At 42.2% G+C, this 16716-nt stretch overlaps 1 protein-coding gene across 6 annotated transcripts in view; it reads left to right on the top strand.

Annotated features, from left to right (window-relative positions):
- hivep3b (HIVEP zinc finger 3b) overlaps positions 1-16716 on the top strand; it is a 399719-nt gene that overhangs the window by 363333 nt on the left and 19670 nt on the right. For all 6 annotated transcript variants that reach the window (XM_087976806.1, XM_043717599.2, XM_087976805.1 and 3 more), the window contains one exon: positions 11061-11236. In XM_087976806.1, the coding sequence (XP_087832932.1) occupies positions 11061-11236 (176 nt within the window). The remainder of the gene's footprint in view (positions 1-11060; positions 11237-16716) is intronic.

Genomic DNA, 16716 nt, shown 5'->3' with positions numbered 1-16716 from the left:
ATCCATGCATAACTTAATTTTTCTATTCAAAGACAGCTCCTGAGTATAATGCAGCACGTTCCAACTTTCCATTCAATGATTGTTCCAGATTTTCATCAGTGCCAAGTTGCTGTCACTTTGCTGGGAGTCCAGGCTCTAGATGTGTCTAGCACCACTTTGTCTAGTGTGCCACTCTTTTTACAGCACTTGGCTAAGTAGTCTGGGATTCCCGAACCAATAGTGCAGAGGTGGATTCTCAATACCTTGAGCTACTATTTCACCTATAAACTGTGGTTAGATCTAACGTTTTACACTGCGGAGATGAGTGAAGAATTTTTCAGGCTGCTTTTGCAACTGTGCACATTGAGTAAGAACTTTGTCCATGCAAGTCACCATTAAGTAGTCATGTGCTGACTATTCAGAGAAGAGTATGAATGTGGAATCCCAACCCCCAAAAAAAAGTTTCAGTACCTCATATATTTGAAACTCACAAGACTGATACTTTTTTTAGAAGGGAGATGGCGCTAGTGTAAATAATTGAGTTGACATATTGTTCAGCCATAAACAACTAAACACCAGAGCAAGCCTGGGAGGACAGAATGGCCTCCTCCTGCTCTTCATGTTCCCTCTGTGTGTGGCTAATCTTGTACGGTATAATTGTTAATGATTGCAGTTTAGAATTACAATGTCATAAACCACCATCATATACAGGTACTTCACTTTCTCAGATTGATATGCCAGTTTAGATCATGGCTTAGAACATTCGGCTAATGCATCATCTTAACCTGCAATTTGAAAAGTAGTGTTTGATTCACCATGTCCTTTTGGAATCTTTGCTAGATCTGTTTTTTGACACTGATACTGAACAATCCAAACATGTTGCATAGTTGTGGCTGTGTGAGAGCCAGCTCCACTGTTTTTGCTAAAACCACATCCCTAATGAAGCAACATTTTCAGGTTAGGAAGTGGTGAGAAGTGATGGGACCAGCAATCTTCAACATTGCGGGCGACACGGTGGCTCAGTGGTTAGCACTACTGTTTCACAGCACCAGGAACCTGGGTTCAATTCCAGCCTCTGGCGACTGTCTGTGTGGAGTTTGCACATTCTCCCCGTGTCTGAGTGGATTTCCCCTGGGTTCTCAGGTTTCCTCCCACACTCCAAAGATGTGCAGGTTAGGTGAATTGGCTGTGGCAAATTGCCCATAGTGTTCAGGGATGTGTAGGTTAGGTGCATTAGTTAGGGGTAAATGTAGTGCAATAAGGTCGGGAAATGGGTCTGGGTTGGTTACTCTTCGGAGGATTGGTGTGGACTTGTTGGGCCTAATGGCCTGTTTCCACACTGTAGGGATTCTATGATTGCGATGCCTTGATGCAGAAGAGTATGCCCACACCATTTAGTGACTGATTTCAGTGTGACAGATGAGGAAGAGGGTAATTCCAAAATCCTTCTGACCAGCTTTTGATATTGAAAAATGCAAAACAAAAAAGGAATAGAATATCTTAAAAAGAAAACCTCATCTCCCAAATAAAGTTCTACATCTGTCACAGTATAGATGTGATCTATCGAAGCTAGCATTGCTTTAAAAATAAGAATGTATTAAACTCATCATCTGTGATCCTCTTGTTTAACATGCAGGATTTGACATTGGGACAGGTTTAAACCAGAGCACCCACAGACAATCTGACGGCATCAGGTGAAGGATTGCTTTACATCCAAACCAATTTACATTTTGTTGGATTTGGTGAAGGCAATATTGAACAGTTTGCACTTGGCAAGTTGCGTTGGAGTTGCCCCCTTGGCTGTCTGTTTGCAGTTTGGCTGAGGAGTACCTGTATGTGGACATGGGGTGAGCTATGTTCCCTCTCACCTTTCCTGCCATCATGCAAACCATGAGGTTGTGCACAGCAGTAACATGTGGTGCTGGAAGTCCAAGCATGGCATGTCTATCTGTGCATACAGACCTGCATACAGACCCTCCATGTGGCTGCACAGCCACACAGCTTAGAGGAAAAGTTGCTAGTGAGAACAGAGCAAAGTACACCCAATGATAAAACGTAGGAACAGAAGTAGGCCGTTCAACCCATCATGTCTACTCTGCCATTCAATGAGATCATGACAGAGCTGGTATTCCTCTGCTCCACTTTCCTGCCTTTTCTCCATAAACCGCTATTGATTATACAGCTTTATATCTCAGTCTTGAATATGCTTCAGAACTCCTCTGCAGTAAAATAAAAATCTATAGATTCAGTTCCTTTCTGAGAAAAGAAATCCCTTTTATCTCTGTCCTAACTGGGTGACCCATTTTGGGAAGGATTATGCTCTCTGGTCCTAGACTCTCCCTGAAGAGGAAACAACTTTTCTAAATCTACGTTGTCAAGAATCTTGTGTTTCGATAAGGTTGCCTCTTCTTCTAAATTTCAATGAGTACGGACCCACTCCATGCCATCTCTCCTCATAGGAAAATCCCTCCATCCACACAATCAACCCAGTGTACCTTCTCTAGGCTGTACCCTATGCTAGTATATATTTCCTTAGATAAGGAGACCAAACTATTCGTAGTATTCTAGGCATGTTCTAACTTCAATGTTTCATGTAATTTTAGCAAGACACTTCCTACTTTTACACTCCATTCTCTTTTGAGTTAAAGGTCAACATTCCATTGCCTTCCCCACTGAGCCTGTATGCTCGCTTTTGATGATTCATGCACAAGGACCCCCTCATCCCCAAACCTCTATGCTGCATCTTTCTGCCATCCTGACTAATGTTCAGCTCCTCTAACCGTCCTGCCAAAGTGTATAACCGACATTTTTCCACATTATATTCCATCTGCCAATTCTTTTGCCCACTTGCTTAACATGTTTATATCCCTCTGCAGACCCTCACCACTTGCCTTTCCACCTACTTCTATGTCATTCGCAAACCTGGCGACGGTACATTCACTTTGCTCATCCAAGTCATTCTTAAATATTTAAAGAATTGCAGCATTGTGTTACAGGTTGCCATCCTGAAAATGCTCCTTTATCCCAACTCTGTCTTCTGTTGGATAACAATTAATTGTTAATGATAATATATTACCCCAAAAACGTGTTAAGTAACCTTCTGTGCAGTATCTTGTCAAATGCCTTTTGGAGGGTGGCACAGTGACTCAGTGGTTAGCACTGCTGCCTCACAGCACCAGGGTCCTGGGTTTGAATCCAGCCTCGGGCAACTGTGCAAACTCCACACATTCTCCCCGTGTCTGCGTGGGTTTCCTCCAGGTGCTTCGGTTTCCTCTCTCAATCCAAAGACATGCAAGTTAGGTGATTTGGCCATGCTAAATTGCCCATAGTGTTCAAGGATGTGTAGGCTAGGTGTATTAGTCAGAGGTAAATATAGGATAGTAGGGGAATGGGTCTGGATGGGTTATTCTTCGGAAGGTCAGTGTGGACTTGTTGGGCCGAACGGCCTGTTTCCACACTATAGGGATTCTATGGAATTCAAAATATATTACATCTACTGGTTATCTTTACCTATCCTGCTTGTTACCTCCTCAAAGTATTTTAATACATTAGTCAGGCATGGTATTTCCTTTACAAAGCTGCGCTGACTCTTCTGTTTGATTTATATCCTGTATTTTTAAATGATGTGCACTATATCCTTTGCTGCAACCTTACACATTTTTCCAAAGATGGATATTAAGCTAATCTGTCTATAATTAAATGTTTTTATCTCCTTCCTTTTTGAATAAAGGTCTTGCATTGCCAGTTTCCCAATCTGCTGGGACATTTCTCGAATCTAAGGATTCTAGGAAGATTACTAACAGTGCATCCATTCTCTCTATAGCTATTCTCTTCATCATTCTAGGATGCAGTCCATCAAATCGGGGGGTCTTATCAGCCTTTAGTCCCTTTATTTTTCATAGTACTTAATCTCCAGTGACAGTTATTGTATTTATTTCTTCTTTTCCTTTTGCTCCTTGATTATTTAGTGTTTTTGGAATGCTATTAGTGTCTTCTACCATGAAAACTAATGCAAAGTATTTATTCAACTCCTCTGCCATTATTATTTCTCCAGCCTTATTCTGTAAGGGGCCCATGTTCACTTCAGTCTGAAGCTTCCTTTTTAAGAAGCTCTTCCTATCCATTTTGATGTTACTTGCTAGTTTACACTCGAAGTTTATTTTCTCCCTCTTTTTGCTATTTTTTCATCATCATTGTTGATTTTTTTTAAAAATAACCTTGCCTAAACCTCTGGCTTATCATTAATCTTTTCAACATTGTATGTTTTCTCTTTCAATTTGTTGCTATCATTAACTTCCTTGTTTAACCGTGATTGGTTTATCCCCTTTTGAGAATCTTCCTTCCTCACTGGGATATATCTTTGCTGTGTGTCATGAACTGTTTTCTTAAATGTCTGACATTGTTCAACAGTCTTTTTGACTAAACTCCTTTCCCAGTTCACTCCAGCCAAATCTGTTCACACTCCTTTGTAATTACCCTCGTACGTTTAGCACAATTGTTTCAGACCCAAATTCTGGCAACCTGGAATAAAACAGACATATGGGAAATACGCAAATGGCCAAGCAGCATATGTGGAGAAGGAAACAGAGTTAGCCTTTCAGACCAATGATTTGGATCAAAACTCAAAAGTTAGAAATTAAACAACAGTCCAGACATGGAGATAAGATAGGGGGAGAGAAGGAAAGAACACAGGGGAAAGGATGTAATAGAGTGAAGAACAGAAATGGTTAAATGACAAAAGAGATTATGGAATGAGAAAAAAAGGCAGTATGTAGGACAAAACAATCAACTAAACTTGGGGCTAAAAGAGGTATAAGTGGCAGCTGCAGAATCATTACCACGTGGTCAAGATGTAAAGTTGTTAAACTCCAAATTGAGATTGGGGCAATGTTGGAGGTCAGGGACAGAGAGGTCCAGGTGGAAATGGGAAATACTCAGCAAAATAATTACCCAATCTGTGTTTGATCACCCAGTGTGGAGGAGCATAAATTGTGAATGATGAACATCATTATATAAAAGGTTACATACATCATTTCACTTGCAATGACCTATACCTCTTTTTTTCTGGATAGCCAAACACAGAACATACCACAATAAACTTTGTGAAGCTCACATCATTGAAATGACATCTGATGTGAATCCTGATCCCGGTGCTTGAGAGTTGAACCTTTTTATTTGCATGATCACATGGGACTTTGATGTTCTCATTTTCAATGTTTACTTTACAGCATTTTTTAATAATGCTCTGAGACCATATCCACCAAAAACCACACCCCAAAACAAATCTGTCAGTGTTGTCGCATTTATTCAGAGCTTGTAGTTACTCTGCAGAGGAGAGAGGTTGATATTAAGTTGGAATGAAGATTAATCAGGATGAAACATTGCTGTAAAGTTAATGATTGTATAGTGCAGTGAAGAAAATTATAGCCCTGACCTTGCAGATTATTAAAGATTGTGTGTAACACAGTCTTCAGCTAACAGACTTGAGATGCACACTTGAAACTAGTCGAGTGTGGAACTCTGCTGCCAATTTAGGATTTTACGAGGTGCAAAATGTTTAGTCGTTGGTGCAAGTTTTAATTAGTTTTGAGACTATAGCCCAAACAAGCACTTAGTGGTGATTCCACTGAGTATTTGCTTCTGATGAATGTCAGTCAGTTAGCATTGTTTATTGAAACAGTGCAGTCGTACAGCAGTATGTATATTGGCAGAATGGTTTGACATTGAATCATTCACATTCCCTTCTTCACACATCTCCCCACTGCTTCCGTGCAGGAATTGAAAAATAAAGAGGAAATCTTTCATTTCAAAGAGGCTAGTCTCAGAGGGCAGTTCTAGACACGTGGGAGATTTTCTCTCATCCAGCCTCTTGACTGGAGAAAGGAGATTAACATATGACACTGCTTCACAAGAAAAGGGAAATGAAGAAACACACTGGTTTGAATGGAAAAGTCCCACCTTTATTTTGTCTGTTAGTGGTGTCAGTTTGTGGCTGTCTACCCTGTAAGTATCTTATGCTTCAGAGTAAACTCTAATCCTAGCGCATTATTCAAGGACCAGTCAACTATGGGAGGTCTCATTCTTTCAATGAGCCTTAAAGCTGGGCCTTACCCACTTGTTCCAATGGTTCGGGTGGCTGTTTATTGGAGAAGGGAATAAACTTCTTCAAGCTCAGCAGAGTAATTAGTCGTCCATTTCATGACTATTTCTGGCATCGTGCTGTGCTAAATGACATCCCTTTTTGGTCTTATTGCCTTACTCACTGCAAACGATAGTTTGTGCCTCCTGTTGAACAGTGTTTGCATCAGAAGATAACCCTCTGAAACTGCCCATCACCCTGAAGGTTGGTTGAATTGAAACAAATAAATAAGCCTCTCCCCTCTCTCACTATTCCCAGTTCAGTTGCTAAAACATAGTAGATCCAGAAATTATTGACCTACTAACATTTTGCATGGACTCTAATTATGAACAGTAGACAAAGCAGAGCAGGGCTTTAAGCATCTATGGAGCTGTATCTTGACATTTTCAGAAAAGAAGAAGGGAAGAGTTGGGACACAATATAGTTAAATCTATGTGAGCCGCATCATTCAGCCAGCCACCTCTTTACCTCTCCCATAAAATAGATAAATACCCCACCCACGCACTCTCCAGGCAACCCACAATGCCTATCATTAAGAAAAACAAGGAGGAAGTACCCACATTACTGCCAGCAAGACCACTTCCAATTAATTTTCACTGGTCCTCACCTACCACCCCACCAATCTCCATGTACAGCGCATCATCCGCCGTCACTTCCGCCACCTCCAAACAGACCCCAGCACCAAGGATATATTTCCCTCCCCTCCCCTATCAGCTTTCCGTAGAGACCACTCCCTCCGCGACTCCCTTGTCAGATCCACACCCCCCACCGACCCAACCACCACTCCCGGCACCTTCCCTTGCAACCGCAGGAGGTGCAACACTTGCGCCCACACCTCCCCCCTCACTTCTCTCCAAGGCCCCAAGGGAAACTTCCATATCCGCCACAGATTCACCTGCACCTCCACCCACATCATCTACTGCATCCGCTGCAGCCGGTGTGGCCTCCTCTATATTGGGGAGACAGGCCGCCTACTTGCGGAGCGATTCAGAGAGCACCTCTGGGCCACCCGGACGAACCAACCCAACCAACCTGTGGCACAGCATTTCAACTCCCCCTCCCACTCCACCGAGGATATGCAGGTCATTGGACTCATCCACCGCCAAACCACAACAACCCGACGGTCGGAGGAGGAGCGTCTTATCTTCCGACTGGGAACCCTCCAACCGCAGGGGATGAACTTGGACTTCACCAGTTTCTTCATCCCCCCTCCCCCCACCTTGTCTCAGCCGGATCCTTCCAGCCCGGCACCGCCTTCCTGACCTGCAGTCTTCTTCTTGACCTCTCCGCCTCCACCCTACTCCGACCTATCACCCTCACCTTGACCTCTTTCCACCTATCACATTTCCAACTCCCCTCCTCCAAGTCCCTCCTCCCTACCTTTTATCTTCACCTGCTGAACACTCTCTGCTCATTCCTGAAGAAGGGCCTGTGCCCGAAACGTCGAATCTCCTGTTCCCTGGATGCTGCCTGACCTGCTGTGCTGTTCCAGCAATAAAGTTTCAACTTTTATCTCCAGCATCTGCAGACCTCACTTTCTCCCCTAATTTTCACACCACCCTGACTCGGGATCACTTTGTGGTCCCTTCGCTGTCAATGTGAAGTAAAGTGCAGAAACCCCATCCCTAACAGTATTCTGTGTACCCATGCCAAATGGATTGCCATGGTTCAAGAAGGCAGCTGGTCACCACCACCTTTAGGGCAATTTGAAATGGGCAATAAATCCACACCTTGCCAATAAGGCCACATCCTATGAATAAATGGGGGGGAAAATATCTATGAAAATTCTTCTTTCACAGAGGTCAGGAACTCTGACAAAACCGTTCAAGGTGAAATATGGCGAAAATGCTTAGAGCTTATTTGACAATGCTCACTCTGTTGCCAGTTAAAACAGTCACTGTCTGCTGATGCATATATAATTTGCTGACTCAAAAGCAGAGCACAGATACAGATGGTGTGCCGTACTGTAAACCCCCTTTGTGCAACCCAGAGCTAAAATAAAGAACCTTGTGTCATTGCATTTGTTTGTCTGATGCAAATGATATGAAAATATTAGAACTGCAACCCAAGAAAAAATAGCTTCACAGTTGCATCTGTTGCCCTTCTGAGCAGTAAGATCTCATTCAAGAAAGAGTTTGGTATCTACGGTTATACCAAAGACTGGCTCAAAGCCCAAAGAGAAAGGGAAATGTTTCAGGGGAAGTATTCAGTAGTTTCACAGTCAGTGCTTCTGTTTGCATTATAACGGTGAGTGCAAAGTGCGGGGTTGTTTAAAGCCCTCCCTCACCAACTGATATTCTTGAATGTGGAATGGGGGAGAAATGAGTCAATTGTATGGCTTTATCTTATCATCCAAAGTATGCGTCTATGTTGTGATACCAGCAGGGGAGCAAAACCTGAGGAAACGAAATTTCTTTTTGCAGGGACTCGTAAAGGTTGACAAGGTGAATCACATCAAAATAAACTTTGAAGAGAAAGTCGGCATCTGGGTTTTGCATCCAGCCAAACATAATTCAACCAAGCTGCTGGAGAGCCCATCATTTTCAGCCAGAGTTCTGTTATTTTCAACACCTAAATCACAAGGTGATTTAGTGCCTGGTGTTTCACTTCAAGGACTGTTAAATTAATGGCATGTGCTATCCCTGTGCAGTGGTTAATGTCATAGTATGATAAACCTAATGCTGGGTTAAGTGGTCAGTACACCAACTCCCAACCTCCCAGCACACTCCCATTCCAACCAGATTGGGTTTCAGTCAGTTGGATTATTTTGAAAGGATTTCTGTCCTACTAGATAATATACAGCTCAGGAATGGCAAGTCAGTGTATTCATCTGAGGGGTGTCTGGCTGTGAAGTGTGGGATGAGAGATGTATGTGAGATTTTGATGTGGTATTTGTGGATTGTGGGGGGCAAGTTCATTTTTGGCAGTATGGGTGCATTGTTGACAAATTTAGGAAATTAGCTAAGTGGGAGGAGGCAGAAGGGATGATGGGCAGGTGCTTAACCAGAGCTGAAAAATGTGTTCCTGGAAAAGCACAGCAGGTCAGGCAGCATCAAAGGAGCAGGAGAATCGATGTTTCGGGCATAAGCCCTTCTTCAGGAATGAGGAGGGTGTGCCAAGCAGGCTAAGATAAAAGGTAGGGAGGAGGGGCGTTGGGAATGCGATAGGTGGAAGGAGGTTAAGGTGAAGGTGATAGGCTGGAGAGGGGGTGGGGGCAGAGAGGTCGAGAAGAAGATTGCAGCTCAAGAAGGCAGTGCTGAGTCCGAGGGTTGGGACTGAGAAAAGTTTGGGGGAGGAGAAATGAGGAAGCTGGAGAAATCTGCATTCATCCCTTGTGGTTGGAGGGTTCCTAGGCGGAAGATGAGGCGCTCTTCCTCCAGGTGTCGTGTTGCCATGGTCTGGCGATGGAGGAGGCAAAGGACCTGCATGTCCTTGGCAGAGTGGGAGGGGGAGTTAAAGTGTTCAGCCACGGGGTGGTTGGGTTGGTTGGTGCGGGTGTCCCAGAGGTGTTCTCTGAAACGTTCTGCAAGTAGGCGGCCTGTCTCCCCAATGTATAGGAGGCCACATCGGGTGCAGCGGATGCAGTAAATGATGTGTGTGGAGGTGCAGGTGAATTTGTGATCCTTATATATCCGTCATCACCAGACCATGGCAACACGACGCCTGGAGGAAGAGCGCCTCATTGTCAGCCTGTGCAATTTTTCAGCAGATGATGGAGAACATTTCACAAGGGTCTACCCCAGATCACCATTTTTCTAGATAATGTGCTAATAACAGGGAAGACCAATAAGAAGCATATAAATATTTCTTCAAGGCAGGTGTGTATGTTAGAATGTGAAAATGTGTGTTTGTTTTGATTTAAGGTTAAGTTATTTAGAGGAATGGATCTGGGAACAGATCGAGCAAAAGAATTTTCTTTGCTGCTTGGGGAGCCTAAAACTAGAAGATTTAGTCTGTAAGTAGGTGTCAGAATCTTTCATGATTGAAACTAGGATTCATTTCTTCACACAAAAGGTGGTAGAAATTTCAAATTGTCTTCCATAAAAAAATACATTTTATCTTTGATGTGACCTTAAATGGAGGCCGTCCCCACCTGATCTATTAGATCCTGTGGTACTGTTTTGAAGAAGAGCAGAGGCTCATATTTTATCCGGAACTAAGAGCACTAAACTGATTATTTTACTGTTACCACATAATTGTTTGTCGGAGTTTGCAGTGCAAAAATTGTCATTTCCTACATTAGAACAGTGCCTACAATTCAAAAGGTATGTCAGTGGCTGTAAAAAGGTTTGAGCCATCCAATTGTCATGAAAAGCACTATATAAATGTAAGAGTTCCTTTCTAACTGCTTAACACTGGTGTCATTCTTCAAGAGAAGGGAAAGTCCTGCCAGGGTTTATATTGGACATTACTCTTGTATTGCCTTCGAGTGTAGCTTTGATTTCTCCTTTTTAAATGAATTGAACAGTCTACCCAGTGTACAGCCAATATCATTCAAGTCTGGGTCCATAGCAGCTTACTATTTTAATAACAGGAGTTCCAACGCATTGCACCAAATGCTCTTTAAGGTCCACCGCATTCCTTACTTTAACCATTGTCACCCTTGGTCAGGTGATACTTCCTGAAGCTTCTAAGCCTATGATGTGACCCTTTTTTTCTCCCACCTCCTGCTCACGCTCTCTCACGCTCTCTCACTCACACTCTCACTCACTCTCTCTCTCTCTCACTCTCTCTCACGCTCTCTCACTCACACTCTCACTCACTCACTCTTTCTCTCACTCTCTCTCTCACTCTCTCTCTCTCACTCTCTCTCACTCTCTCTCTCACACACACACACAGACACCCATGCCCCTCATCAATTGCCACTTAGCCTGCTTTTTTTTAAAGGTTTTTTGGGGGGAAGATTCATTAACTGTTGTATTTTTGTATATTGTTTCTGTAGGTATAAGTCCAATGAAGATTATGTTTATGTGCGAGGGCGGGGAAGGGGAAAGTATGTGTGCGAGGAATGTGGAATTCGCTGCAAGAAACCCAGCATGCTGAAGAAACACATTCGCACACACACAGACCTCCGGCCATACGTCTGCAACTATTGTAACTTTGCCTTCAAAACCAAAGGTGAGAAAGTCTTTTCTCTTTCTTGCGCCTCAAAATCTGAAGTCACGCCCCACATCCTGTGCCCATTTCCACACCTCTCCAAAGACAAGACCTGAGAGTTGCCACAACAAGTCTGATCCTTGGTGACCATCACCATGGGAATGGCTGGTGGGAATCCCCGTCACACATGGCAGTGAGGTCAAGACCGAGTTTCTGTCTGCTGAGACATCTGGCCTCCACTTTATGTGGAAAGGGAAGTGCTAAAAATGGCAGAGTGGCTGGATGGCACGTGGGTTCAGTGGGAGCTTAGTTTTGCTGTTGTTCACAGCAACAATGACTGTCATTTGTGGCATAATTAATGTAGTAAAATGTCACAAGATCATTTTCAAACAATTGCAAGCAATGTTAAGAAGAATTTTAGGACAGGTGTCCAAAAGTTTAGTCAAAGAAATAGGAGTTTTTGAGTATTTTAAATGAGGAGACAGATAGGCATAATTAGAGAGGGAATTCCAGAGTTTTGGACCCAAGTCAGGTAGAAATCGAGATTGCATGAGAGGCTGCTACTGAAGAATGCAGAGATTTCCCTGTCCCACTAGAAAGTAAAGAAAATGTGTGAGAACAAAATTTAAGTTAATAATAGAATGGCAGAATGGTTGCAGTTCGGAAAGAGGCCTGTGTCTGTACTGAACTTCCGCAAAAGCAACTCGACTGGTCACTGAGCAGACCTCAATATTGTTTTGAGCATGCAAAGGAGGAAGAGGACTAAACAGGAGGGTCTATCTGCTGTTTCTCACTGTGATCCCAAATTGGATTCAACCAAAGTCACTCATAACTCTAATTTTAATTTGTTTTTACCTCTGTCTCCTGAGCTAACAGTTTGGCAGATGTGGGATAGATAAATTAAAGGATGTTAGTGAAGCATGTAATGCTGAAGGTGTGTCAACTAACTCCTTCAGAAAGGAACAGCATACATTTCTGAGAGTGGAGGAGATGAGACAGGCACAGACTGAGGGCAGTCGGTGGGAATTTCTCTGAATAAAGGACTTAAATTTCTGTACTGCTTTTCACCATTTCAAACTATTGGAAATGCTTTACAACCAAGGAAGTAGCTTTGAAGTGTAGTCACTGTTGTAATGTGGGAAATGTGGTAGCCTATTTGACCACAGCGGAGTGCAGTAAACAGCCAAGTATTAATAACCAGGCACTCTGTTTTGGTGATGTAGATTGAAGAATAAAAATTGGTCAAGACAAAGCTACACTTTTGCAATATAGTTTCCTATTTTCATCTGCCTGAGGTGGCAGTCCCTACCTCAGTTTAATGTTTCGTTCTAAAGGGCAACAAATGATGCAGCACTGGAGCATGAGCCTGACTTGAACATACAACCTTTTGATTTAGAGGCAAGTGTCTTACTAACAGACAGCTGCTCCTCCCAAATAATCCTAAATCCTATGCAGTTGCTTGGGCACCTCGCCTGGTTCAGGGTTTGATCCCAGAGCCTAAGGCAGGTAGGTTGGTTTGAAATAGAGACAACCCTGACCTCAATGAAGGGGAGCTAACCAGGCAAATCTGATGCCTATCAGTCAGATCCACTCCCGCCCAACATGTGAATGGTATTGCTTTGCATTTGCGTAACTAGCCTACCGCAGGGGGAATGGTATCATGCCATAAAGCAATAAATTGAAAATTTCAGAATGTATTTTGAAAAGTAAATATAAAGTTGCCAGTTGATGGTCTTTTTTGGAACAGTTGGTAGACTGGAAGCAAAATCCAAACAGCTGTTTCAGGAAATTTAGTCTTTAAAGGAAGGCACTTGCTGTTCTAATAAAAGGTATTTTGTACTGTTTTGTTAACTGAGAGGCCCACCTGCCCTTTCGAGAGGAATAATTTTCTTTGGCAGTTTTGTCTGTCATGCGGGTGGTACACACAGGGGTACTGCCAGCTTCTATTGATCTGTGCATTCCCAGAAATTAGCGCAAATTATTAGTTCGGTATAACTCTTTCATAACTGCAGGCTTCCATCTCTGTCACTGCAGAGAGTGTTTCCCGATGTTCATAAATGATTGTGTCATTGCCATTTTTTTTCCACCAGTGAATGTATTTTGCTGTGTACATGTCAGAGGCTGAATAAACAAGTTACACAGCTGTGATTCTGGTAACTGCAGAAAATAGAGGAAGACTTGCATTAATATAACACCTTCCATGACCTCAGGGCATCCCAAAAGTGTTTCTCAAATTTATAATTGCCTTTGAGTTTTGTAGTGTAGGAAAGGCAGCATCCAAGTTGCAGTCAGCCACCTTTCTCAAATGGCAATCTGGTAATAATGTTTTAGTGATGTTGGTTGAGGGGTAAATATTGATGAGATTGCAGAGAACTCATCTGTTCTTTGCCATTCCACTATGGGATTACTTTGGATCCATCCACGAGGGCTGAAGAGACCTTAATTCAACATCTCATCTAAAAGATAGCATTGCTAACAGCGTGTCTCTACCTTGGTTCTGCAATAGATTTGCCTACCTAGATGATGGGTTCTAAGGTCAGGAGAGGTTTACATCCATGTACTGCTGGCTCAATGAGCCTTACTACCATTGCCACATTAAATACTTCTCAGCAGTGAAAATATGGGCAATACGGCTGTAATTTGCAGACTGTATCTTCTGGTGTTAAACTCTTTAATCAGTGGAAATAGTTTCTTACCATCCTTACCTTTAACTTTAACTTTGATCAAATCTCCCATTAATCTTCTAGATTTCAGAGAATACAACTGTAGTTTGGGTAATTTCTCCTCAGAATCTAAACCTTCGTGTCCAGGTATCATTTTGGTAAAACCTAATTGTGCTGCATCTCAGACAGGTGTGACCTCCTTAAGGTGTTGTTCTCAGAACTGCATATGGTACTCTACCTGCAATGTGACTTTAAATAACTGTTGCATGTTCCTCATGCTCCTTTCCTCCCAATGTAGTCAAATAGCCCAATGACATACTTGATGTTTGGCTTCTTGGGTGCAGTGCTGAAGGCATACGTGATTGCAAAAAGCCACATCTCAACAAGATCATGGTGAATACGTTGGGCCGGTTTATATAACAGCACAAAATCTTTTTGGTGCTAAAATTAATGTACAAGTCAATCCCAAGTTCTGCTCAGAAATACTTTGTTTGCATTTGGAGTCAGCCTCCATTATTCACCTCCAAGATACAGGTTTTACCCCTCTCATGGATTCAAGCAGGTGATAGGAGATGCATTGCCAAGAAGCTGGGTGCGAGTATTAGGCACATCCACACAGACCTGGCTGGGGTGAGCTGCAAATAGAAATAGGTATTCCAGCAAAAAGCTTAGAATTCAAGGTTGGTTATAGCCAAAAGCCATAACATTTGCTAAGTCTTCAAATTACTATGTGGCAACAAGGGAATTTGGTGTTTGTGAATACTGGTGCAGTAATGGAAGAAGAGAGAATCTGTCTTGAAGAATTTGCCCAGGGCTAAATGCATCATGAGAACGAGAACCTGGTCTCGAGAAGCATGTGACGAGCCATCAGGATGTTAACATCATCACCAGAAGTACAATGTGTATATGCACACTTAAATGTTGAATGCACCAAAAATCTCAGAAGCAGTTAGTTGTTGCGACCATTTTATGGATTGAAACAGGGTAATGTTGCAGCAGAAGACCAAAATTGCTCAGAGAATGCAAAAAGAAAACCTTATTGTTAAATGAATGACTTTGTTGAATTCCTTGCATTAAATGTCAAAGAAAATGAATTTGATAATTTTTAAAACATTTTGATTGTGGTTAAAAACAACTTTGAAGAGTTACTTCATTCACAAAAAGTGTTACGTATTGAATCACCGCTGTTTTGTTTTGCATTTCAAGATAGCAACCACCTACACCAGTGCTGGAGATTCATATTTTATACTCAATGTAAAATTCATGGTACTGATCTTGTGCTGCAGCGATGGTGTCCCTATCTCTGGAACAGGAGTGCATGACTTAAATCCCACCTGCCCCAGAAGTGTGTAATAACTTCTCTGAATAGGTTAATTAGGAAATAAATATAATTCATGGTGTAATGCTAATGCTGTTACCTTTTGTTCAAGTTCCACTTGCTTCAGAGGAATGCCTGAACAAGTTGACTAAATATATCAATAATTTGGTCCATATTTTTGGCAGGATATTGAGGTTTTAAAAATCTTTTTACACTGTGATCTTACTTGCACTAAATAACTTCTAAAATTGCTGCTGTTACAATGTTAAGACAATTCAGATATAGCTTTGCCGCATTTCAAAAGTAGCAATTTTGTATTTCGGGTCCCCCGCATTCACAGTGTTCCTTTTAATAATGATCATAATTACATTTCAAGAGGGTTTTGTGTCAGAAGGCAATTTATCACTGGAAAACAAACTTGTATTTTTTCCCTATTGTCCTGAAGCAGGGCTGGGGAAACTGACACGATTGTTCAGCACAAAGACTGGCTTTTACTCGATGTGAATACAGGATGAGAGGATCTTTTCCATCATAACGCTGGTCATGGTCACAAGCTAAATTAGTTCTGACAGTCTCAAATTAGGTTTCTGAAAAGCTGAGGGCCACAATTACAGCAGAAGAACGGACTCAAAATAAGTGCTAATTTGACAATCCTGGTCTTTGAGATGGCCTGTGTCAGAGGGATTGTCGAGAGATGGCAATGTCACAGCTGCCTGTTAGGGTTGTTCTTTGCTCCGTGTTCTTCGGGTGACGTTTTTGTCTGAAACAAAAAGAGTGTGTTGAAATAATGTCTGTGGAAGGAGGAAATTAGTTAACATTTCAGATTGGTGACCTTGTATCAGAATTATTTTTTTAACTGGTACTTAAACTGTGTTGCAGTTGACCCGTAGGTACACAGTGATGTCTACAGGTGAAAGATAAGTACAATAATCCTTTGTTTATTGTTGTATTTAAAACCGGGATAGATATGTTCTTGATTGGTAAGGGGATCAGTGATTACTGAGAGAAGGCAAGAGAATGGGTTTGAGAAACATGATCAGCCACAATCAAATGGTGGAGCATACTTGATGAGCTGGACGGCTAAATTCTGCGTTCTATCTTGTGGTGACTGCATTTCTGAAAAACGCAACTTTAAGCAAATCGGGTTTTCTCGTTACAGCTGATACAAAATCTGCAGTTAGTTTCATAGGGCCTTAGTCTTCAGAAAAATGCATGATACCATCTACTGTCTGTCTCTAATCGAAAGAGGTTCTTTGTGGACTACAGCTCCGTAACAATGCCATGTTCATAAATGCAATAATGTTAAAAATGGAATAAATTAAAAAATGTATAAAAGAAATGTGCAAACTCTTTTTTTTTAAATTTAATTTCTGCACAGAGCATGTCCCACTTGCTGTCCTTTCTGATCACCAACCTTCCAAATTGCCAACCTTCCCACTCCCTGCTTTTCTCTCCCTTTCCCACTTGTTCTCACCATCTGCTTCCTTTTCCCAAAGACTTGCTGTAAGTGTGGGCTTGGG

The sequence above is a fragment of the Chiloscyllium plagiosum genome, unplaced genomic scaffold, assembly GCF_037043375.1.
Source record: "Chiloscyllium plagiosum isolate Xiang-an unplaced genomic scaffold, Cpla_swu_hap1 HiC_scaffold_30, whole genome shotgun sequence".
Lineage (NCBI taxonomy): Eukaryota > Metazoa > Chordata > Chondrichthyes > Orectolobiformes > Hemiscylliidae > Chiloscyllium > Chiloscyllium plagiosum.
This window is presented reverse-complemented; position numbering and strand designations above follow the sequence as displayed.